A 19,910-nucleotide genomic window follows, 5' to 3' on the forward strand; every position below is an offset into this window, starting at 1 on the left:
ACTGTATATACGGACGAGACTTGAACTTTTATTTGCAGGAAAACAGACCCAAACATTTATGCATTTTTTGTCGGTTTGTGGGGTTTCGACAGTTTCACATCCATGAACATGTCATTTTGTACCTATGATGTAAAAGCAAATTATTGTCAACTTATTTCTAGCCTGCATGTGCTTCTACTTCGACACATCATTAACAATTCCTGGCTGAAGTAATGGGTGAATTACTTACGAGTTCTCCAGGAAAAAAGTTATAGGAAAATAAACGTGGCTCTTTTCAGGAAAGTATCTTCTAGTATCTCAGCGCTCATTCCGCGTGTGCATCATCACTGTGTACATGTACTAGGTGCAGTGGCCTTGCACCTTTCATCACTCTATGAACGCAAAACATTTACTCTCACTCTTCCCACCACAGTGAATAAACACTGGATATTCGTAGATGAAGTAACAGCTGAGAATACCACACTGTAATTGTAACCACAATTCAATGACTTTGACCTAGAGGAATTTTGCCCCAAAATCTGTAACCAATCATCTCATGCACTCCTTATGTACAAACAGGGGCTTATTAACAAGACAATTTATTGAGCGGGTTTTATCTTTTTTAATCGCCATTTTGGGACGAGAGGACTGGCAAACAGACAACCTTAAAAATGTCTGCACATTTCTGAGTGGGGGAGTATCTTTTGAACGAACACATCAACACGCAGTGGAAGCATTTTCTGGGAAAAATAATGTCACGCACGCAGCTATAAAGGCATGCACAACTTTGCAACTACTGTATAATGCCAACCTCTCGGTCTACAGAGGAAATACAGTCATCAACATGCACATAACCAAAACATAATGGGCCACTTTCATGCATTACCACACATATGCTCGTCAGTTGGTAATACGCAACATCATGATTACCAAGCAAAAAGTAAAGATATTTATATCTAACAGAAATGTTAAGCACTGTTTATTATAGCCATAGGATACAATCATTATTGTTATTAACACATTGCACATTTTGTACAGTACAATTAAGTGATGCCAAAGGCATTTCAACTTAACTATGTATTTCTTTACTGATTGTCTTATGTCACAATGTCTAAAAATAAACAGAATCCAGAATGTTTCTTTGAGTTTCCTTCCGCTTTAATCAACACAAGTCATTGTAACCAGCAAAGAAATTTTAATGCAAGTACAGTTGAACCTCTCTTATCCGGCCTCCCTTTATCCGGATCTCTCTATTATACGGACGCAATCTCGCCGTGATTTTTTTTTATAATAATTACGGGAGGAAAGGGGGATTCCCAACTCCTTGAGAACTCCTACACTAACACACATGAATTACATATTACTTCCAACATGATTAACATACATTACATCAAATTTCCTTCCAAATTGCTTACCTTCAGACATTTTAACATCCCCAAACATCCACAAATGTAACAATGAAAAGGTTGCAGTATACACATTACTACATGTGGTACTACAATGGGTTACATCAGTACATGTGTATGTATATAAAGCATTGAGTCTCCCGTATCCGGCCAAATCCCTTATCCGGATGAGTCCCGGTCCCGACTTGTCCGGATACGAGAGGTTCAACTGTACATTAAGTGAGCCAAAATCGGGTCAGTGCTGGGATCACCCAAATCTAAAAGTTTATAATATCAAAAGTTATGATGTTCAACATTTCCTCTCTCTTTGGAGAGGAGGAGCAGAGACAGACTGACTAAATGACCATTATTTAAATTCTAGCCCTACAAGGTTACATAGCACATGGTTTCATGGATCGGATAACAATCAATGAATCCTGTAACGCACTGTCACCATGGCACTCAATACACCAATGCATGCAAAATGCTTTATGGCAAACGCTAAATCTATTCAACATGCTTCAACATTGAAACGAATAAACTGTGGGCCTAATGCGTTGTTGCTGGCTTGTAAAGATAGATAGACCCAGTCTAAATGATTGTCCTTGCAATACAGTACCTCTTGATTTTATAGAGCAGTCAAAAGTATGTGTGCCTTTTATTCTACAGACATGAAATCTAGGCATGAAATATGCACTACGTGCAGTACATCAAAAGTGAGCAACGAAATACACTGTTATTAAAAATCGAAGTACAGTTATAGTATATCACGATGGATATGAAAAGAAAATACAAATACATACAGAAGACAGCAGCTATAGCTGCACTCATAACTCCTATAACAAGGCAAACGCCAAGCAATGTCTCGCCCGCATATCGCAATTTGTGATTGAGTTTTTCAATGTAAAATCATTGACCTTTCATCTTGTGCAACTTCATCAATATTCAAACTTGAAAGGCATCTTCAGGTGATGCACATGTGGTGTGAGTTTTGAGGTCATAGCTCAAAGCTGCGAGAAGTTACTGAGAGCACAATATACTGTTCTTCTTAGGAAAAGTTCATTTACATTTTTCCTTTTGACCTTGTCAGAATTTACCAACATTCGAATGCGACCAGCACCTTCAGCTGATGCACCTATACGACGTAAATTTGGCGGACACAGCTCAAAGCTGTGGAAACTTATTGAGGGTACACCACAACACTTTTTTTAACATTTAACCGGCACCTTGATGCCCAGGTACTAATCGAGGGCAATTCCCCATTGAATGAGGTGATTGCGACACTGCATGCTTTATCAAAATTCCCCTAAGTGTAATAAGAGTTTATTAAAGACTGCTAGACAAAGTTCACTAAAATATCAATTGTATGGATCCAGCTTCGACTTGACACTGACAACGTGTATATTTAAACTACAGGAGGCAAGGACTACAACGTGATTACAGGTGCGGCCATGAGCATGTATCAAAAGGCAAACTATGGCAAAGTGGCACGTGTTCCAGCTTCCTGCACTATACTGCACATCATTATCACATTTCTGCAATTGCTACAATATGCATACAGTAATCTATGCAGACTGTAATTGAAAGTAAACACCACAATAATGTTTACAGTGTTTATCAGGGCAAGTTCATTGACCTTTCAACCTTTGACCTCGTTGGACTTCACCTATATTCGAACTTGACCGGCGTTTCAAGGTTATGTACCTGTGGTGTGAGTTTGGTAGAAAATTATGGAGAGTACACAAAAATGTTGACAATGCCGCCGCCACCACCAGAAAAGTAAAGCCTTTGTCTCTCTTCTGCTACGCGGGCAAGACAAAAATCAGGAAAAAACGACGTACACATAATTGCAGCTATATAATTTCAATGCAATTATTTCATTTACTTGTATGTACATTGAATCTGATTCAAACATTGTACACACAGTCATGCAATATATTAGATCTTTAACAATTCCACAATAAATGCAGTTATGATTGAGTACAAAATAATACAAGTGTACCTTTCAAAAAATACCAAAAACTTCCAGATATTTATACCAGAGGTTCAACATCAAGTAGCTACTCTCTTCTTGAAGAAAAGGTACAAAAGAGGAAGATATTTGGGCAAAATGATATGTCTGTATGTTATGTACAGTCCATATATTGAAAATGTATGTCATTTTCACTTGACCTTTGACCAAATGGCCCAAATCTTTTACGACAAAATCACTGAGCAGTAGTGCATAATTATACATGCATATATACAAACTGTACCTACTTTACTCGAGTGTGTAATATATTGAACAATCTCCAAGAAACGGCTATAATACAAATAAAACTATTTCCAGCGCAAGTTGAATTATAGCATCATATTTTTAACCTGACCTTTGACCCTCGACACCATGACCTCACAATTCCTAAGAAAAACATTTTAGGCAGCACATCGACATGCAATTTCCTTATTTCATGAAGATACCTTAAGCAACTTCCAAGATATGAAGAGAAAAAAAGTGAAAGTTTCGCAATTTTTACTTGACCTTTGATCTAATGGTCCAAAGACTTATCTGCAGAATTTTTATATGTTAATACATGTTTACACATACACTATAAAACCCAAAGAGAAATGTGGATTGAGTGAAAGCAGCAACAAATAGCAGAACATATTAGTGAAAGTTGGAGGAAAATCAGACAATCAAGCAAAAGGTATATTTCAAAGTTTTGGTGTTGGAACCGCTGGATGAGGACACTACTAGATGTTACGACATAGGTGTGGACAACAATATACACAAAATATAAAGGGAATTCCACAGAAATTCACTTTTCATGAAAATTACACATTTCATCAATTTGATACTGACATATGTTAGGGTATCAATTATTCCCCCTGCTTTCTGAAAGCCATTTAGAATTGATAGTCAAGTGTACCTTCACTATGCTAATAAAGTTGATTTTTGTGGAATTCCCTTTACATTTTTTGTATTGTTGTCCACACTTATGCCATAACCTCTGGTAGTGTCCTCATCCAGCAGTTCCAACATCAAAACTGTTTTAAGAACTATAACATTTGCATTGATTGTATGATTTTCTCCAAACTTTCACTGATGTGTTCTACTTATGTTGCTGCTTTCACTCAATCCACATTGCTCTTTGGGTTTGGGTTCCCTTTGAATCATGAAAATCCCTACAGGCATTGCAGAGCTATTCAATAGGGAAATAGAGAAATGTTAAGAATTTGATTGTGCCCCTTGACCTCTGACCTGGAGTGTATGCACCAAAAAGTACATGTAGATCTGCTTTGTCCACTCATACATTAAGTATACATTGTACTAACTTTCATTTGCATACCTCACAAAATCAATTACGTGCGGACAGATGGGTGGATGGGCAAGCCCCCCACCCAAAATAATAAATAAACAAATAAATAATATAACATTAATAAATAAATGAATAAAAGTAATGCCTCATGCGACCGGATATGGCAGCGGCAGAAAAACTAGAACAAGGCAAGTGTCATAATGTGTCTCGCCCATTCGCGTGCAAGAATACGCGAATGGGATATAACAGATAAAAAAAGAGATATAAAAGGGTAAAAATTTATGGCAAAAAAGAAATGTGCCATAAAAACTTAACATTGGGCCCTTAAATTTCATTGACCCCTGCTTGTGACCTTTGACCTTGTGGTGATCATCCACTCCCCAAGGGACATCTACCATCCAAGTTTAGTCACAAATGGAGTTATGGATCAAAAGTTATAACCCATAATAGAAACGCGCCATAAAAACTTAACATTGGGCTCTAAAAGTTCGTTGACCTCTGCTTGTCACCTTGTGGTGATCATCCACTCCTCAAGGGACATCTACCATCCAAGTTTAGTCACAAATGGAATTATGGATCAAAAGTTATGACCAATAATAGAAACGCGTCATAAAAACTTAACAATGGGCTCTAAAAGTTTGTTGACCTCTGCTTGTGACCTTTGACCTTGTAATAATCATCCACTCCCAATGGGACATCTACCATCCAAGTTTAGTCACAAATGGAGTTATGGATCAAAAGTTATGACCCATAATAGAAATGCACCATAAGAACTTAACATTTGGTTCTAAAAGTTCGTTGACCCCTGCTTGTGACCTTTGACCTTGCGGTGATCATCCACTCTCTAAGGGACATCTACAATCCAAGTTTAGTAACAAATGGAATTATGGATCAAAAGTTATGACCAATAATAGAAACGCGCCATAAAAACTTAACATTGGGCTCTAACAGTTCGTTGACCCCTGCTTGTGACCTTTGACCTTGAGGTGACCTTCATTTATGGTAAAATGTGAAACTCTGTATAACCCCTCTTCCCTCGAAGTTTGATTGCAATCGAAGGCCAGAGTAAAGAGTTATTGAAGTTTTTGTAGCGTTACAGACGGACGACGGACGGACGGACGGACGATGGACAGACGCCGCAGGCGATCCCCTAGTCTCCCCACACCTCCGGTGGGCTTGACAATAAAAGAAGAGGGAGTGAAACATGAAGCAAGAAAGGGGAGACAGGGACAGAGACAATAATGGGAGAGTAAGAATGAGTGTACATGAAGATAAAGCAAGAGAAAAAAAAACAAAGAGATAGAGGGAAGGGCAGCAGATCTGACTGCTATCAGAAGCCGGTCTTGTAATTATTTCTGTTGCCATAGCAACCACACGACCCACATTATGTAGACCAATCAGTATGCATAAAGTGTATAATATGTGAGTACATGTGTATGTGTGTTTCTGTGTTTCTGTGTGTGTGTGCTCTGTGTGTGTGTGTGTGCTTTGTGTGTGTGTGTGCTCTGTGTGTGTGTGTGTGTGTGTGTGTGTGTGTGTGTGTGTGTGTTTATTAGCCCTTGGCTGACTATATAGTGACCACATGGCCTAGGAATCTTGGTTGCTAGCCTACATTCACTTTATTCCAACATCCAGTTAACACACCATGAGTTAGGAGTACTGTGCAGCATGTACATGCAACATGTTATTTCTTATTGTTGGACCAAGCAGGCTACACAAGTATATCAATATAATGGCTGCATTTCTTTTAGACACGTGAACATATTTTTTCTTGATCTCTGTGATTCCAGCAGAAAATACAATTGTTCCAATTGTTCATTCTCAAGCTACATATTTCATGCAGTTCTAGGATTCAGTCTACGTACTCCAGGGTGCAATTGTTGCTTGCAATGACAGCAACAAATGTACCACACTTTTTTTGTATTAAAGACTTTACAATTTAAATTCTTCTCATTCCCAATGGATGATTTATTCATTTTTCTGTTGTTGATGAGCCAAAAAGTAGGGATGCTGCAGCAACCCAACCACCCTCCCCCAGTTCTGTGACCCCCGCTGGGTAAATGCAATATGACATATTTCAACGAAGATTTCCATTGTTTGTTGATAATATGACCATTTCTTCACTCCCAGGCACTGGTCCATCAGACTGATTGTGTGCTCTCCCGACATTCCTACGGTTTGCCAAGTAAACATACATGAAATATGCACATATGCATCCAACTATGAACAAAAGAAATGCCAAAAGCCCAATCACCCCATTTGGGTAAAAACTTAGGGTTACTTCTTCACATGACTCTGCAGGCCACTCATAGTCCTTGCATGTGGATAGGTCAAATTGTTTCCCTGGTCCCGAAGTACAGCAGTAGACGGGAGCCCCAATTACTTTTACCCAGAATGTACCGAGTACAAGATCACCCTCATGTGTGACTTCATCCTTAAAGGGAGCTTTTATGCCATTTTGATAGCACGCTACAGTGCTATTTCCAGTTCCACCAAAGCCATGACATGAAATAACATAGATGCCATGATATCCTTGTACAGTTTTGTTTGTGCATTCAGCCCTGCCAATCGGCCTAACCACCGTCATGTTTACCTGTCTTGTAATCCTATCATCTGACTCTGTTACGACTGTCAGGTTATACACATTGGAATCATCCAAGGACACATTTGATATGCTGACTGTCACATACAGCACATCATCTACAATTCGGTAGTCAATGTCAAATCTATCATACTGGTCTTGGTACTTAAAGCCCTGCCGATGTTTCTCATGACGAGTGGCAAAGGGCTGGTCTTCTGTGAGCATTGTGACAGTGAAGAATGGGTGCTCTTGGTGAGGCCAGGGAATCTTGTAGGTAAAATTACCTGGTGCCCCTTGTTGCAGATTCAGCTGGTAGACCTCCGTAGCCTGGGAGCCTTTTGCAAGGATGACTAGAGCAGCCAGCACCCCAAACATGTAAGTCAGCACATGCTTTTCCTGTAAAGGCATTTTTAGCAAATGTAAACTGTTAACTGGGCTTATGAGAATATGTGTGTTTTGAAGAAAAGGAGTACATCATTGGTAACAACATAGTGAAAGTACTGTTTACGAGTTTCATAATCATTAATTATAGATAATACCATGTAGTACAAAGCTGTTTATAAAGGTAAACTATTGGATTAAAAAGAACCATACTTCTCTTTTTCTTTGCAAACAGATCTTTGTGGAATGTGTTCTATCTTACAGTTTCATTTATAAGCCTACCAAAACTCATATATCCCCACAACTTTTCTCAGGTATTATCTTGGTAGGCATTTCAATTCACCCTGAAGTAAGATGAGAGCATACCAGTATTGTTGATGAAATATGAAGGAAAGGAGTACTCCCTGCTAAAAAGCAAGCAAGTTTTTTCACGAGGTGAATGCATCCCTAAGCTGAACCTGAATCTGAAAATGGTCAATATTGATGACTTCAAATAAGGAAGAGCTTGTTATTCATACTCAAAAAAAATATAAATATAATGTCTGCGTACTACTTGTACCTGCACAGTTGTCTTGGTTCTCTTTAAAAACTCCACAGAAATACAAAAAACAAACAAACAAACAAGCAAACAAGAAACCTAGGGGTCTCGTGCACATTTGAGTATGACAAGTTCACCTCTTAAAGGAATTTTGCATTCAACAGAATATTATGCATATGCTAGCATTTTCATCACCATAACTAATGAGGAACTGCCAGACCAATGTTAAATGTATGACACGGAAACCACTCTCCTATGACACAATGGAAATGGACTGATCATGTACTGTGGAAGGAGGCAGGTGATGAAACAGTCACTGCCTAATATTGGAACTTGGAGGCAGACAGTCGAAGCAGAATTCATAAGCCTGGGGCACACTAGGAAACCATAAAGCAGCTGGCTCAGAACAGATTTAAGAAAGCTTTTGTTGCTGCCGTACATGCTAGGAAGCATAAAGGGCAGTAAGTAATGAAAATAGCCTTTTCAGGCGGGATCCCTGTCCTACGTTTGTTTTTTAATTGTGTTAGATGTCAAATTTTAATGCAAAAATTACAATCATGGATGGTCGATTAAAATTGGATTAGGATCTAATTGCAGATATCAAAGAGAAAAATATAATTTTTGTGAATATCACTCATGAAAATAAGAGACCACTTGAGAGCTCTTGCACTTATTCAAGTATCACAGTATCCAGTACATGGTTTTTTTTAAATTGGGGGTTTTGTCATTCCCCTCCCCCCCCCCCCCCCCCCCCACAACAGCATTGTGCCCGTTGGAGCACCTACATTGGAACAGGTGCCCATTGCATTTGTAGAAATATATGTCACCTATATCTTCCAAGTTTGGTGGAACTTTGACCAAGTGGTTGCCAGATGATGCAAATGTACTATTAACCCTAAAAAGACTGGGCTATTTTGGTAGCTCGAAAGACTGGGGGGGGGGGGGGCCTACAGGGCTCCCCCCCTTAAGATCTCGGCCGTGGATCGCGCGATCGCCGCGGAAATTTGCACAATGGTAGTGTGCGATGTAATCTACAAGATCGTATATTTAAATTTTCCAAAATAGTCTTCTTTTATTTTATTTTGATTAATTATGCTAATTTATGTGAGAAATCGGACTTTTTTATCTAAATCAGTAAATAAAGCTCCAAAAGTGCTCATTTTTGGTCTAGATATTCTTTGTAGCATTCTTAGCAAATGTACTTGAAAAAAAATTCGGTATCAAAATTAATTTCTTATTTATTTCATTGTTTTATGAATTTCTTATGTATTTCTTTGTTTTTTCGATCTTTTGTTTTTGTTGTTTTTTTCAGCAAAATTTGTGGCAGACCCTTTTTGAAGCATAATACTACTAAAACAAGTTGATTTTAGCCATTGAGAGTAAAAATAAGCATATTTATATGAACCATGTGATAAAACTCAATTTGTATTGACTTTGTATACAAAATCACATTTTTGAGCCATTTTCGGTCTCACATGCATGTACAAAAAGTTATTTAACTTCAGAACCGTACCCCCGGGCGTCACAAATTTGGTGTCAAAATGTGCGGGAAACTCGAAAGAAAAAAGTCATAGAGCATCGCGGCGAGAGCATTGCGTGTTGCTGAGTAATCGCGCGAAATGTCGAGGGGGGGGGCCTTTTAGGCCCCCCCCCCCAGTCTTTTTAGGGTTAAGACCCCACTTTGGACCCCCCCCCCCCCCCATCCCAAGGGGTGGGGCATCCCTGGATCTGCCACACAAAAAAAAAAACATTGAAAATAGTCATCAATGTACTTTATAAACTCATAGTCTACTGGAAGTTGTAGAGAACAGGAATTCAGAAAAATTCCTAAATTTTTGTGGGGTTTGGTCCACCTGCCACCCCCACCCCCCTCCCAAGAGAGGCATGGTGTCCATTTGAATAGATTGAGGTTCTGTCACTAGGGATACTACCTGCTAAGTTTATGCATGATGCACTACAGACAATGACTGAACACAATAGCTCAGGACAGCTACAAACTAAATTATTCTGCAATCATTGCATGATGAATATGACACTAAAATGATATTGGTAGCTCGAGCAGAATTTCGTACAAACCCTCTTCTATTTGCACTGTCTGTACTAACCTTCACTCTGGAATTCATGAACACTGTCACTCTGGTAGGTCTCCTCAAAGAAGAAGTTAATTCCTTCTGATAAGTTGCATGGTCTCCCTTGGCGAAATTGGCAGCTCTGTGATATATGATGTTGAAATAGTGATACTAATCAAGTGAGGCTCTACTTATTGCAACTTTTGCTTTATTTTTTTTTTCTCATCATTGTCAGGGACTCCTCACTGCAGGATTTGCACCTCTTTTGATCTACAGAACTCAGTATACTGATTCACATGTATGTTTACAAGCAATCGAACAGTTCATGCAACTTACAGGACATTAACTTGATATCATTTGTCTGACTGAGTAGCATGTCAGCCATATAAAAGTATCAGCCTGCAGAAACTAATAGCAGTTGCAATATAGTGGGGACTGCAAAACAAAGCTGTCTCAGAGACTGCAATATGTGACCACCATCATACAATGTAATTCTCACAAATACAAATGAGACTAGGACCTCTAATTGGAACATCAAAGCACTATTAGGAACATACATTTGTAGTTCAAAAGGAAGGAACATAGTTCAAAAGGAAGAAAAATCCTTGCGTTTTACAACCCTATTCTAAAAGAATCATATATGATGCTTGATAAAACAAGTACACCTACATGTAACTTCTTCAGAAGATAATAATACATTGTATGTGTAAATCATGGGGTAAAAGCTTACACTGTCAGCAAAACCTACAACCTACTGCAATGTGATGTTCTTGTTTAGCCCTATTTTAATTGGGCTATTTGAGACCAAGTTTTTACTGGGGGGGGGGGGGAATCTTCAGATCTCGGCCGCCGATCACGCGATCGCCGCAAAATTTTGTCTGAACATAGAGCAGGATGTCAACTACAAGATTACATGGTCATACAATAGAAAAATGTTGATTTTATATTTTGTAATAAGTTAATTATGCAAATTTATGCATGAAATCATATTTTCACCTATAACTCCATCAAAAAGAATGAAGGATTGCTAAATTTTTGTGTCAGTTTCTCAAGACACATCAAACAATTTTCTTGTAAAAAAATAGGGCAATCAAAATCAGTCTCTTTTGTTTTTTATTGTTTTGGTAATTTCTTATGTATCTTATTGTTTTTTCGACCTTTTGTTTTCTATTGTTTTTTGCCAAAATTTGTTGCAAGCACTTTTTCAAGCTTATCTACAATAGAATTGATGAATTTCAATGTTCAAAAGTTGAAATAATCTAATTTATATCAATTATACAAAAAAAAAACACAATTTGCATTGGATTTGCACACGAAATCATGAATTTGAGCTGTTTTCGGGTTGACGTGCATATGCAAAAAATTGCGTAACTTCAGAATGGTGTACCCGGATGTCGCAAATTTGGTCTCAAAATATGTGGGAGACTTCAATGAAAAAAGTCATGAAACGACGCGGCAAAATCTTTGCGCGCTGTGGAATCGTGGCGCGAAATGTTGAGGGGGGTCAATTTGACCCCCCCCCCCAGTTAAAATAGGGTTAAAGTATTAAAGCAAAGGAGTTTCACGTACATGGTAATAATGAGTTTCAATATAAAAGATCGCAGCATACAGAATGTTGAAAGGAAGCAAATCATACAAACCTGCCAGTACATGAAGTGTCTGCATGATCCTGTTGACGCCTTTGAGGCTTCTGACGACCACAGGGGAGATATTGACACTGAGGAGAAAACGACAACAATATGGTCACTAACTACCACTGTGTTAACACTAGAGCTGTACAAGTGTATATGAAGGCCTCAATGAAATGGCATGAGGAGGTTTACTCAGAGAACCTTATAGTCCTGTATGTATTCCATCTGTTGGATTGCTCTACATACATTGTATATTAGGGTTAGATCTGTGCCTTCAACTAATTAGATATTTGTATCACGGTCAACATGAAGAAAGAACTTTTTTCTCCAGTTACTGTACCAAATTATGACTTCACAGCCAGGAAAAAAAATAGTTTACTGGCAAATGTGACCCTGCACCACAAAACAAACAAAAAGTTGCTGACATGAAATTTTAGTTAAGAGCATATTCTGAAAGAGCAGACTTTAAGCCTTAAAATTATACACTCAACTCAAATGGGCTCTTCTAACCAATCTAAATATTGGAAAGAAAACACAAACTCGGGAAAAGTGTGAATTGAGAAAAGAGGCTCTGAGGTACAGTGTCTAATCAAGCGCTAGAATAATCTTTACCAAGCCATGCTGGCTGTGCAATGAATGGGACAAAAAATAGGATGTAACCACCGGTCTAACAACAACGAAGGAATTATCAGATTAAACTGAAATTGTACATGCCTTATTAACACATTCTGTTCTTAATTAATGCCAACTTTCAAAGTAGTAGCATCATCCTTTCAAAGGTTATAGGAGGTGAAAGTGAAGAGTGTGTACAAGGTTATTAAGAAATGTAAAGGGGACTTCAAAGACACACTATTCTGCCAAAAAAAAAAAAAAAAAAAATCGAGATAAACTGCTAGAAAACATACTTTGCTGCTCAGTTTATGATCCCCAATTTTGGCATAATGTAGCAGAAGACTTGCTCCTTCAGAAAATATGAAAAATTTAAAATCGGCTTGGTTGACCAATTTCACATACTTTTAGTCCTCACACAAAATCAGTGTGTGCGACTTTTTGTTCGTTTTGTGATGCACGGTCACAAATGGTCTATCATGCCAAACTAAACTAACAATTGCCTGAATAAATGATAAATACACATACCTCTTCAAACGGGGTAAGGATGGCCCATGGTTGACTTTCCTGAAAATGGGGAAAAGTACAGAATCAATAAAGCAGGTTAGAAGTCAATAAGTAATGGCAATGTTAAATAGGCAGGGGATGGTTCCTCTAAGTTGAAGACAAAAACATTGGCTTTCATCACTTTTTACATCTAGAGAAACACAGGGGAAAACAGTGATAGAATATTAGGCTTCATTAAATTTTCATGTCAGCTATAAGTGTATTACAATGAACTTGTGAATATATATAATAATAATAATAAAGGACATTTATATTGCGCAGCTACTATAAAAATATACTCTACTGTGCATTACAAAATGACATGCATACAAGAAATTCAAACAGAAAATACATTACTTCAAAAGATGACTTATATACAAACAGCATAAAACAAAATTGTATCTTCATAAAATGCCTCATTATGCTTTACATGAATAGAAGCCTATTTTGTCTATTTGCCATATATATAATGTGAGAGATTGATCCTGACCAAATCGCATGCTGTGTCTTATTTTGGAGCCTTATGAAAACATGTTTTAGGCGGTCATTGCTCTATACTTTTCCCTGGTAATTACGCTTTCAGGCTGCAGGCAGGATCTACCAACAGAAGACACATCATAATAATGGTCTAGATGGCATACTGTGCTGTGATGTAATAAGTGCAATAAAAAAAGTGCAATATCGTATGACAACAATGATATAAATTTTCATTACCTAGTTTGCACAATCAATCATTTATACTTCAACAAAAAACTGCAATCTAATATCATCTCATCAACAGAAATGATTTGTGAATAATACAAAAAAAAAATGAAAACACAGATTCAATTCCTGAATCATACATCCAAAATATGACAATCATACTATGCCATCATCATTGACCGTTGAGAACGGTTTGATTTTGCTTCAACACGCATTTCCCATACACTTGCTCGAGTATACTCGGGACTCATTCTCAACGGGTTAACATTAAATATGCATAATGGTTTTATATATGAAGGGTTTGTTTGCAAAAACCAATAAGTCCATTTTTGAAGATTTTGAAGTATGATCTCTGTCATAAAGTACAAAATAATACCTTTTAAATGATATATTGGTCACTACATATAAAGGTATATTTTTTAAGTTATGGTCAAAAGAAGCAAACATTTTATTATTCTCTTTATTTTTCTTGACCTTTATTCGCAAATATCTCCATTTGCCAAATATGGACTTATCGGTTTTTGCAAACAAACTCTTCATATATATATATATATATATTTAACACGCTATTTTGAGGAATTTTATAATGTAACATTTTTTATGGTAATTTGGTAATTAGGGAGAATTTTTTTAAAAAGACAAAAATAAACATTTTAGTGAAACAACTGATCTCATAATTGATAAATGAAAACTAGTAGCCTATCTAAACTTTACTGTACAACCAAAGGATATTATTTCCTTTGTTGTATAATTGCATCATAGATTTTTAGTATATAACAATTGCCCTTAGTGCATTAAAATGCGCTAAGGTGAATTATTATACATACAAGCCACTTTTTCGATACAATAAAACCATGTATCAATATTCCTGCAAGGGGTTTGCTTAATGACGTACAATATTGTTAGCATAATACCTGTCCAATGCATTTTACATTACCCGTATCAATGGAGAAAAAGAGTACAATATTGTTTCCAATATTGTACTCTGCTGTCAATAACGCACTCTAATGTTTCTTTATACGCATGCGCAGTATCGCTTGCAAAGAAAGCAAAGTGCAGTGGCATTGCGCGATGAGGTTGAGAAATGCGCGATGAGGTTGAGAAATGCCATAGGAGTACACGTAAATCGTCTGTGCGGCCCGGTCTGCGGTAGTCGCTCGCAGATATGCTGTGCTGTACTGTACTGTACTGTACGTGTACTTCTGTATACAAGTTGAAAGGTTAGATTTTGTAAACAACAATGAATGGCGGCCTCCATGGTTCGCGACTCTAGACTCTGACGAGTTCGAAAACATTCTGAAAGAAAAAGACGCGTTGAACACACGAAAGGCAACAAAAAGTGCTCTAGATGTTTATAGAGCATATCTAACAGAGAAGGAATTGCCGTGGACGTTTGATCACTTTCATGTCCAATGTGAGTGAAACCCTTTTTCATTTTTTTTTAATTGAATGTGGTGTTGTCATGGAAAGTGGTTTGTATGTATAATAATAATAATATTGGATTTCTTTCGTGGTATATGAGATATATTGCATTCATCAACATGAATATTGCACTCATTTTTGACTCGTGCAATATTCATGTTGATGAATGCAATATATCTGATATACCACTCAAGTGCATCCAATATTATATAATTATATAACAAATCCATGTGGCAAAATGTAGAATGCATTCGGAGAACTCTCCCATAGTGCAATATTCTCTCCTGCCCTCTACATTTCATTTTGCGCAGTTTCAAGAGTGTAGGGGTACAGGAAAACTCATAAACAGGCATTGAAAACGCTGAGGGGAATCAAATATTTCACCCAAAGGACGGATTCCCCTTAGGATACCTGGTTTTCACATGGAAATTCCCCCTATGCCCCAAATTATATAATATATAAATATATATATATATATATATGTATACATATACATATATTAATATATATATATATATATATATATATATATATATATATGCAATGTACGCATATGCACACATACACATACATACACACATACATATCTATGTGTGTATATAAATGCATATGTGCATTTGTATACAAAGCATACATGTTAAAATATAGCACATAATGCCACCTAGACAATTATCATCATTTAATGTATTTTCTTGATGAAGACCATGACATGCAGGCCGAAAGTAGACAGCAACGTCTGCCTCAAATTTGATTTCTTTCACATATCACCGGAAACTACACTAATTGAATCTAAATTTTTCTACAATGAACTACAGTAGGTAATTAGTATCATACATACTTGCACCTTATCCTCCAAGGCAGTGCTATCCTGGGTCTGCTTTTCCTGAAAGTAAAATTGATTTGATAAATCTTTTAGAAGTTAAAGGATCAAAGGTCCACATATTAATTTGTAAGTAAGTGAAATAAACATAGCCCAGTGCTAAATTATATGTAGTGATAAGATAATGTATCGATGGAAAGATGAATGCCACATGTGCAATGTCAGACATATTAATGCAGAGAGCAGATTCAACACAAGACACAATACAAAAGACTGATTGTATGTTGTTTTTTCTTAACTGTCATTTATGTGCATTCCTCTGTTTTCATCATGTTTGCCATTATTTGCTTTTGTCGTAATTATTTATACGGCCTTAAGATGGTAAAACAACGTATGTCAAAAATTCATGAAAATTGACTTAGTCACATATTTCAGCTTATTTTAGTATATAATCTATTATAACTCTCGACCAAATCTTGAAATCAGAACCTATTCAATCACTGAGATATGACGGACCATCCTAGTGGGAATTATTCATATTTTGAGAGAAAAAGATTTGCGCGACACCATGTACAGCTGCATGTATGTAGTCCTTATCCAGATCGTTGCTTGGCAGAAGGAGAGCATAGAAAGAGGAGGATTTAAGAGGGAAGCGACATATGGGGGTCGTAAGGAGGGCAAAAAGTGAAGAGTGGGGAACAGTAATGGGCTGGAATTTGAAGTTGCACTAGTGGAGACGGTAGAGAAAGGAACACAGAGAGCGGTAAGGAAGAATAGAGTGAGAATCAAGTAAGATGTTCGGACATCATTAGGAGGAGAAAGATGAAAAAGAAGGGAAGAGGAAGAGGTACCACTAGGAGATGATGGTTGGAAAATCATGGAGATACGAGAAAGAAGTGAAAATTTGTGGTATCAAAGAGGAGAATGAAGTTGCCGGAGGGAAAGCAATTTATAAGTCATGGAGAGATGAGGGTTCGTGAGATGTTTTGCGAGTTTAATGCAAACAGTGTGGAGGGAATTTATATAAAGTAAGTCCTTGTCATTAGCTCCTAAGAGATTAGTGGTGATGTGGACAGTGTGACAGTGATGATGCATGTGCAGTCAATCTTGTTCATCTCATCAATATTGTAATCATCTAAAAACTACTAACCTAACTTTGACATGAATTAATGCTAAAAACACAAGTCTCCGAACTCTTTCGAGAGTTGAAATGGTTGATTATGTACATGAGAGGTTAATAAATCTAAACAATTTTTCATATGTATATATCGCAGGCCTTGTTTGATGTGAAAATGACTCAAATATTCAATCACAATGCTTCATGAAGTGGGGGTTAATTTGAATTCCTTAACTTCTTCGATTTTGTCCACTAACAAATGGAATAGAGTCAGCTTAATTTACTCTTCATGTTAAAGAAAACCTGCATGGAAATTCAAGCTCCTGGTAAAAGAGTACTGTGTGCACATTGGATATTACTATAAATTGACAAGAATAAAGGAAAATATAAAATACTTACCTCCTTCTCTTCATCATGCTCTACAGTAATTACTGCCATGCCGTCTACGTTCAAGAGAAAGAAAGTAAAATCAGAAGCACCAAAAATAACGGATTATGCATGTTGGGCCTAGCCTTCCAGCAAAAATATCAAATTCAGAGATAAGTTTGCAATACAGTGGTGATATACTGTAAAATGGTTGATACAGGCAATAGAGCTTCAACACTATTCTTCCCATTGTAAACTACTCAAAACGAGAATAACAGCCTCATCATTTGGTAGAAAAATCTAGTGAGTGATAGTATGACTTGCAATGGTCTTGGATTCTACCGAGAGCCTACTCACAACTGGTGCTTTGAGTTCTGGAAACAAATAAAATATAAAAAAGGCCTAATTTGCATGTGTTGACCCATATATCCATCTTGTACTGTACTAGGGTAGCTCACAATGGAACCACAACAACATCATCAACAAAGCATAGTCGAGTACTTCACATGAGAGGCCACGTCTTTTATTAGGATCTCTTTGTTTCACCCTGTTTTTGGATATCTCTGCCATTTCAGAACCGATTTTCATCAAATAAACTTTTGATACTCTTTAGAATTGCATGATCTTTGATATCAGCTCAGTGGTTCCTGAATATGTGGTAAAACGTTAAAAGCTTAATCCTCACCTCGACCAGAACAGTACACACTACTTGTGTATACATAGGCGCGTGTGAGTAGCCATCTAACGTTAGTACAGATGTATGGGCCCGTAGACCATATGGGCCTACACTTGACACCTATAGTATAGGCTGTACTACTATTACAATGTATACTGTAATCTGTAGATGTAAAGTTTATCGCTGTTTATGTATGAACGTGCATTATATGACATTTTGAGTTTCCATACTAATATTACTATGAATGATGATATTTCGAAACTATGCGAGTATGTCGTGTAAATTCATGTGTACTGGTACCAAGAAACGTACTCATCCTTGACATTGGATAGGTTATCATACTCAGAATCCGATGTAAGTCATGAAAGACCCTAAAAAAGTATCTGACTGCCTGTGTCTACTACTGACTAGTCGAGGAGGAACAACACAAAAACTGCAAACAAACACACGACACGATCTGCCCCTTGCCTATATAGGGGCTAGAGCCCTACACCGTGTACACGGGGCGCCATTACACGAGAACAGCATACACACATGCAAGTCATGGAGCTCGAGGACATGTTATGATCCATGTCAATGATAATGTAATGTAATGCCACGCCTACTACATGAAGAGATTTTTAGACTAGTGTGAGTTGGGGATATCTTTCAGCGAACTGAGGACAAAACGGGAATTTTTCAAACCCTTATATATAATTTTATGACAGATACGACATTACTTACCTTTTTTGCCGAAACTGTATCGACAGGTGTGTAGCAAGCATATAACATAGCAAAGAGTATGAGTGCGCTTGCGTGCGCTTCTATACTCTTCGGTAGCGAGATAGTGAAAGAAACGGTGATGCACTTGCATGCAAATGCACGGGGCGATGCACCGGCTGTTCCGAGCTACAGAACTGAACATGTACTAGCTTCTGCCTGTGTCAGAGTCTATCACGGAGCACGCGAACGATTTGCGAAGGACGCGAATGACAAAATCCAACATTCGGAAAAGTTTTTCTCCGAATGTTTTCCGACAATGAAGCCGAAAACTATTCTTGCGCAATTTGTGCGAAGTTTCCACGACGTATGTGCGAATGTCGTGTGTATCATTGCTAAAGTACAGCATGTTACGTACACGAAGAACACGCGACGGAAATGCGAACAACGAAAATTTTTCAATAATCATGGGAGAAAATGTACCCAAGGAGAGGTGGAAGCTGTCTTGAGTTGAATTTTTTTTCTTTCCTCTATTTCTCCTTTCTTTTTCTCTCATTTCTCTATCGTGTGCTTGCCTACATTCTTTTTCTTAATACCTATCTCCACTATAGTAAGGAGCATTTGATTTTTTTTTCAGTTCCTCCGACACATAATCTCTATAGTTCAAATGAAATTTTACATAGTTAAGATATATTCTAAGTGTATTCTGCGATTTTTTTGTATATCAAACATCTCTTTATCTTTGCTAGTCTTTAATTTCTTTTGTTACTATAGTTGTTGATAATTCTTTGATGTTTAGATGTATTCTACAATTTTTACCTGCAGAAAACGTATAAATCATGCATCACCCAAACGTGCGCTAAACGTTCGCGAGAATGTCTCAAAAGGTACGCGAACCGTTTGCGATTACGTCGTAAAATGATCGGAAAAACTTCGCAGATTTCGCGTAACATACGCGAGACATTCTCCAAAGTTTCGGAGTCTGTTTGGGGTTTCACGAACATTTTGCGAACATCGCGCGTGTCACTATGCGAAGGTCTTGCGCATATGACGAAGCTTTCAAGACAATTTCGAGAACAATTCACGAGCAAAT

At 37.5% G+C, this 19,910-nt stretch overlaps 1 protein-coding gene across 1 annotated transcript; it reads right to left on the reverse strand.

Annotated features, from left to right (window-relative positions):
- Nucleotides 1-6,801: 6,801 nt before the first annotated feature.
- LOC139719757 (uncharacterized) lies at nucleotides 6,802-18,910 on the reverse strand. The gene is made up of 8 exons (XM_071631147.1): nucleotides 18,842-18,910; nucleotides 17,476-17,519; nucleotides 15,978-16,022; nucleotides 12,998-13,036; nucleotides 11,870-11,946; nucleotides 10,266-10,371; nucleotides 7,254-7,637; nucleotides 6,802-6,831 (listed from the first exon to the last, which is right to left on the reverse strand). The coding sequence occupies exons 2-8, from the start codon at nucleotides 17,512-17,514 to the stop codon at nucleotides 6,802-6,804; spliced, it is 720 nt and encodes a 239-aa protein (XP_071487248.1). The 5' UTR covers nucleotides 17,515-17,519; nucleotides 18,842-18,910.
- Between the last annotated feature and the right edge of the window lie 1,000 nt (nucleotides 18,911-19,910).

The sequence above is a fragment of the Diadema antillarum genome, unplaced genomic scaffold, assembly GCF_040938485.1.
Source record: "Diadema antillarum isolate AM-2024a unplaced genomic scaffold, OU_Dant_1.0 scf00000114, whole genome shotgun sequence".
NCBI classification, from domain to species: Eukaryota; Metazoa; Echinodermata; class Echinoidea; order Diadematoida; family Diadematidae; genus Diadema; species Diadema antillarum.

Coding starts and splice junctions, on each gene's coding strand:
- LOC139719757 (XM_071631147.1), bottom strand. CDS start 17,514: ATGGCAGTAATTACTGTAGAGCATGATGAAGAGAAGGAG. Junction 16,023..17,475: donor AGCATGATGAAGAGAAGGAG/GTAAGTATTTTA, acceptor TTTTACTTTCAG/GAAAAGCAGACCCAGGATAG. Junction 13,037..15,977: donor CCTTGGAGGATAAGGTGCAA/GTATGTATGATA, acceptor CCCCATTTTCAG/GAAAGTCAACCATGGGCCAT.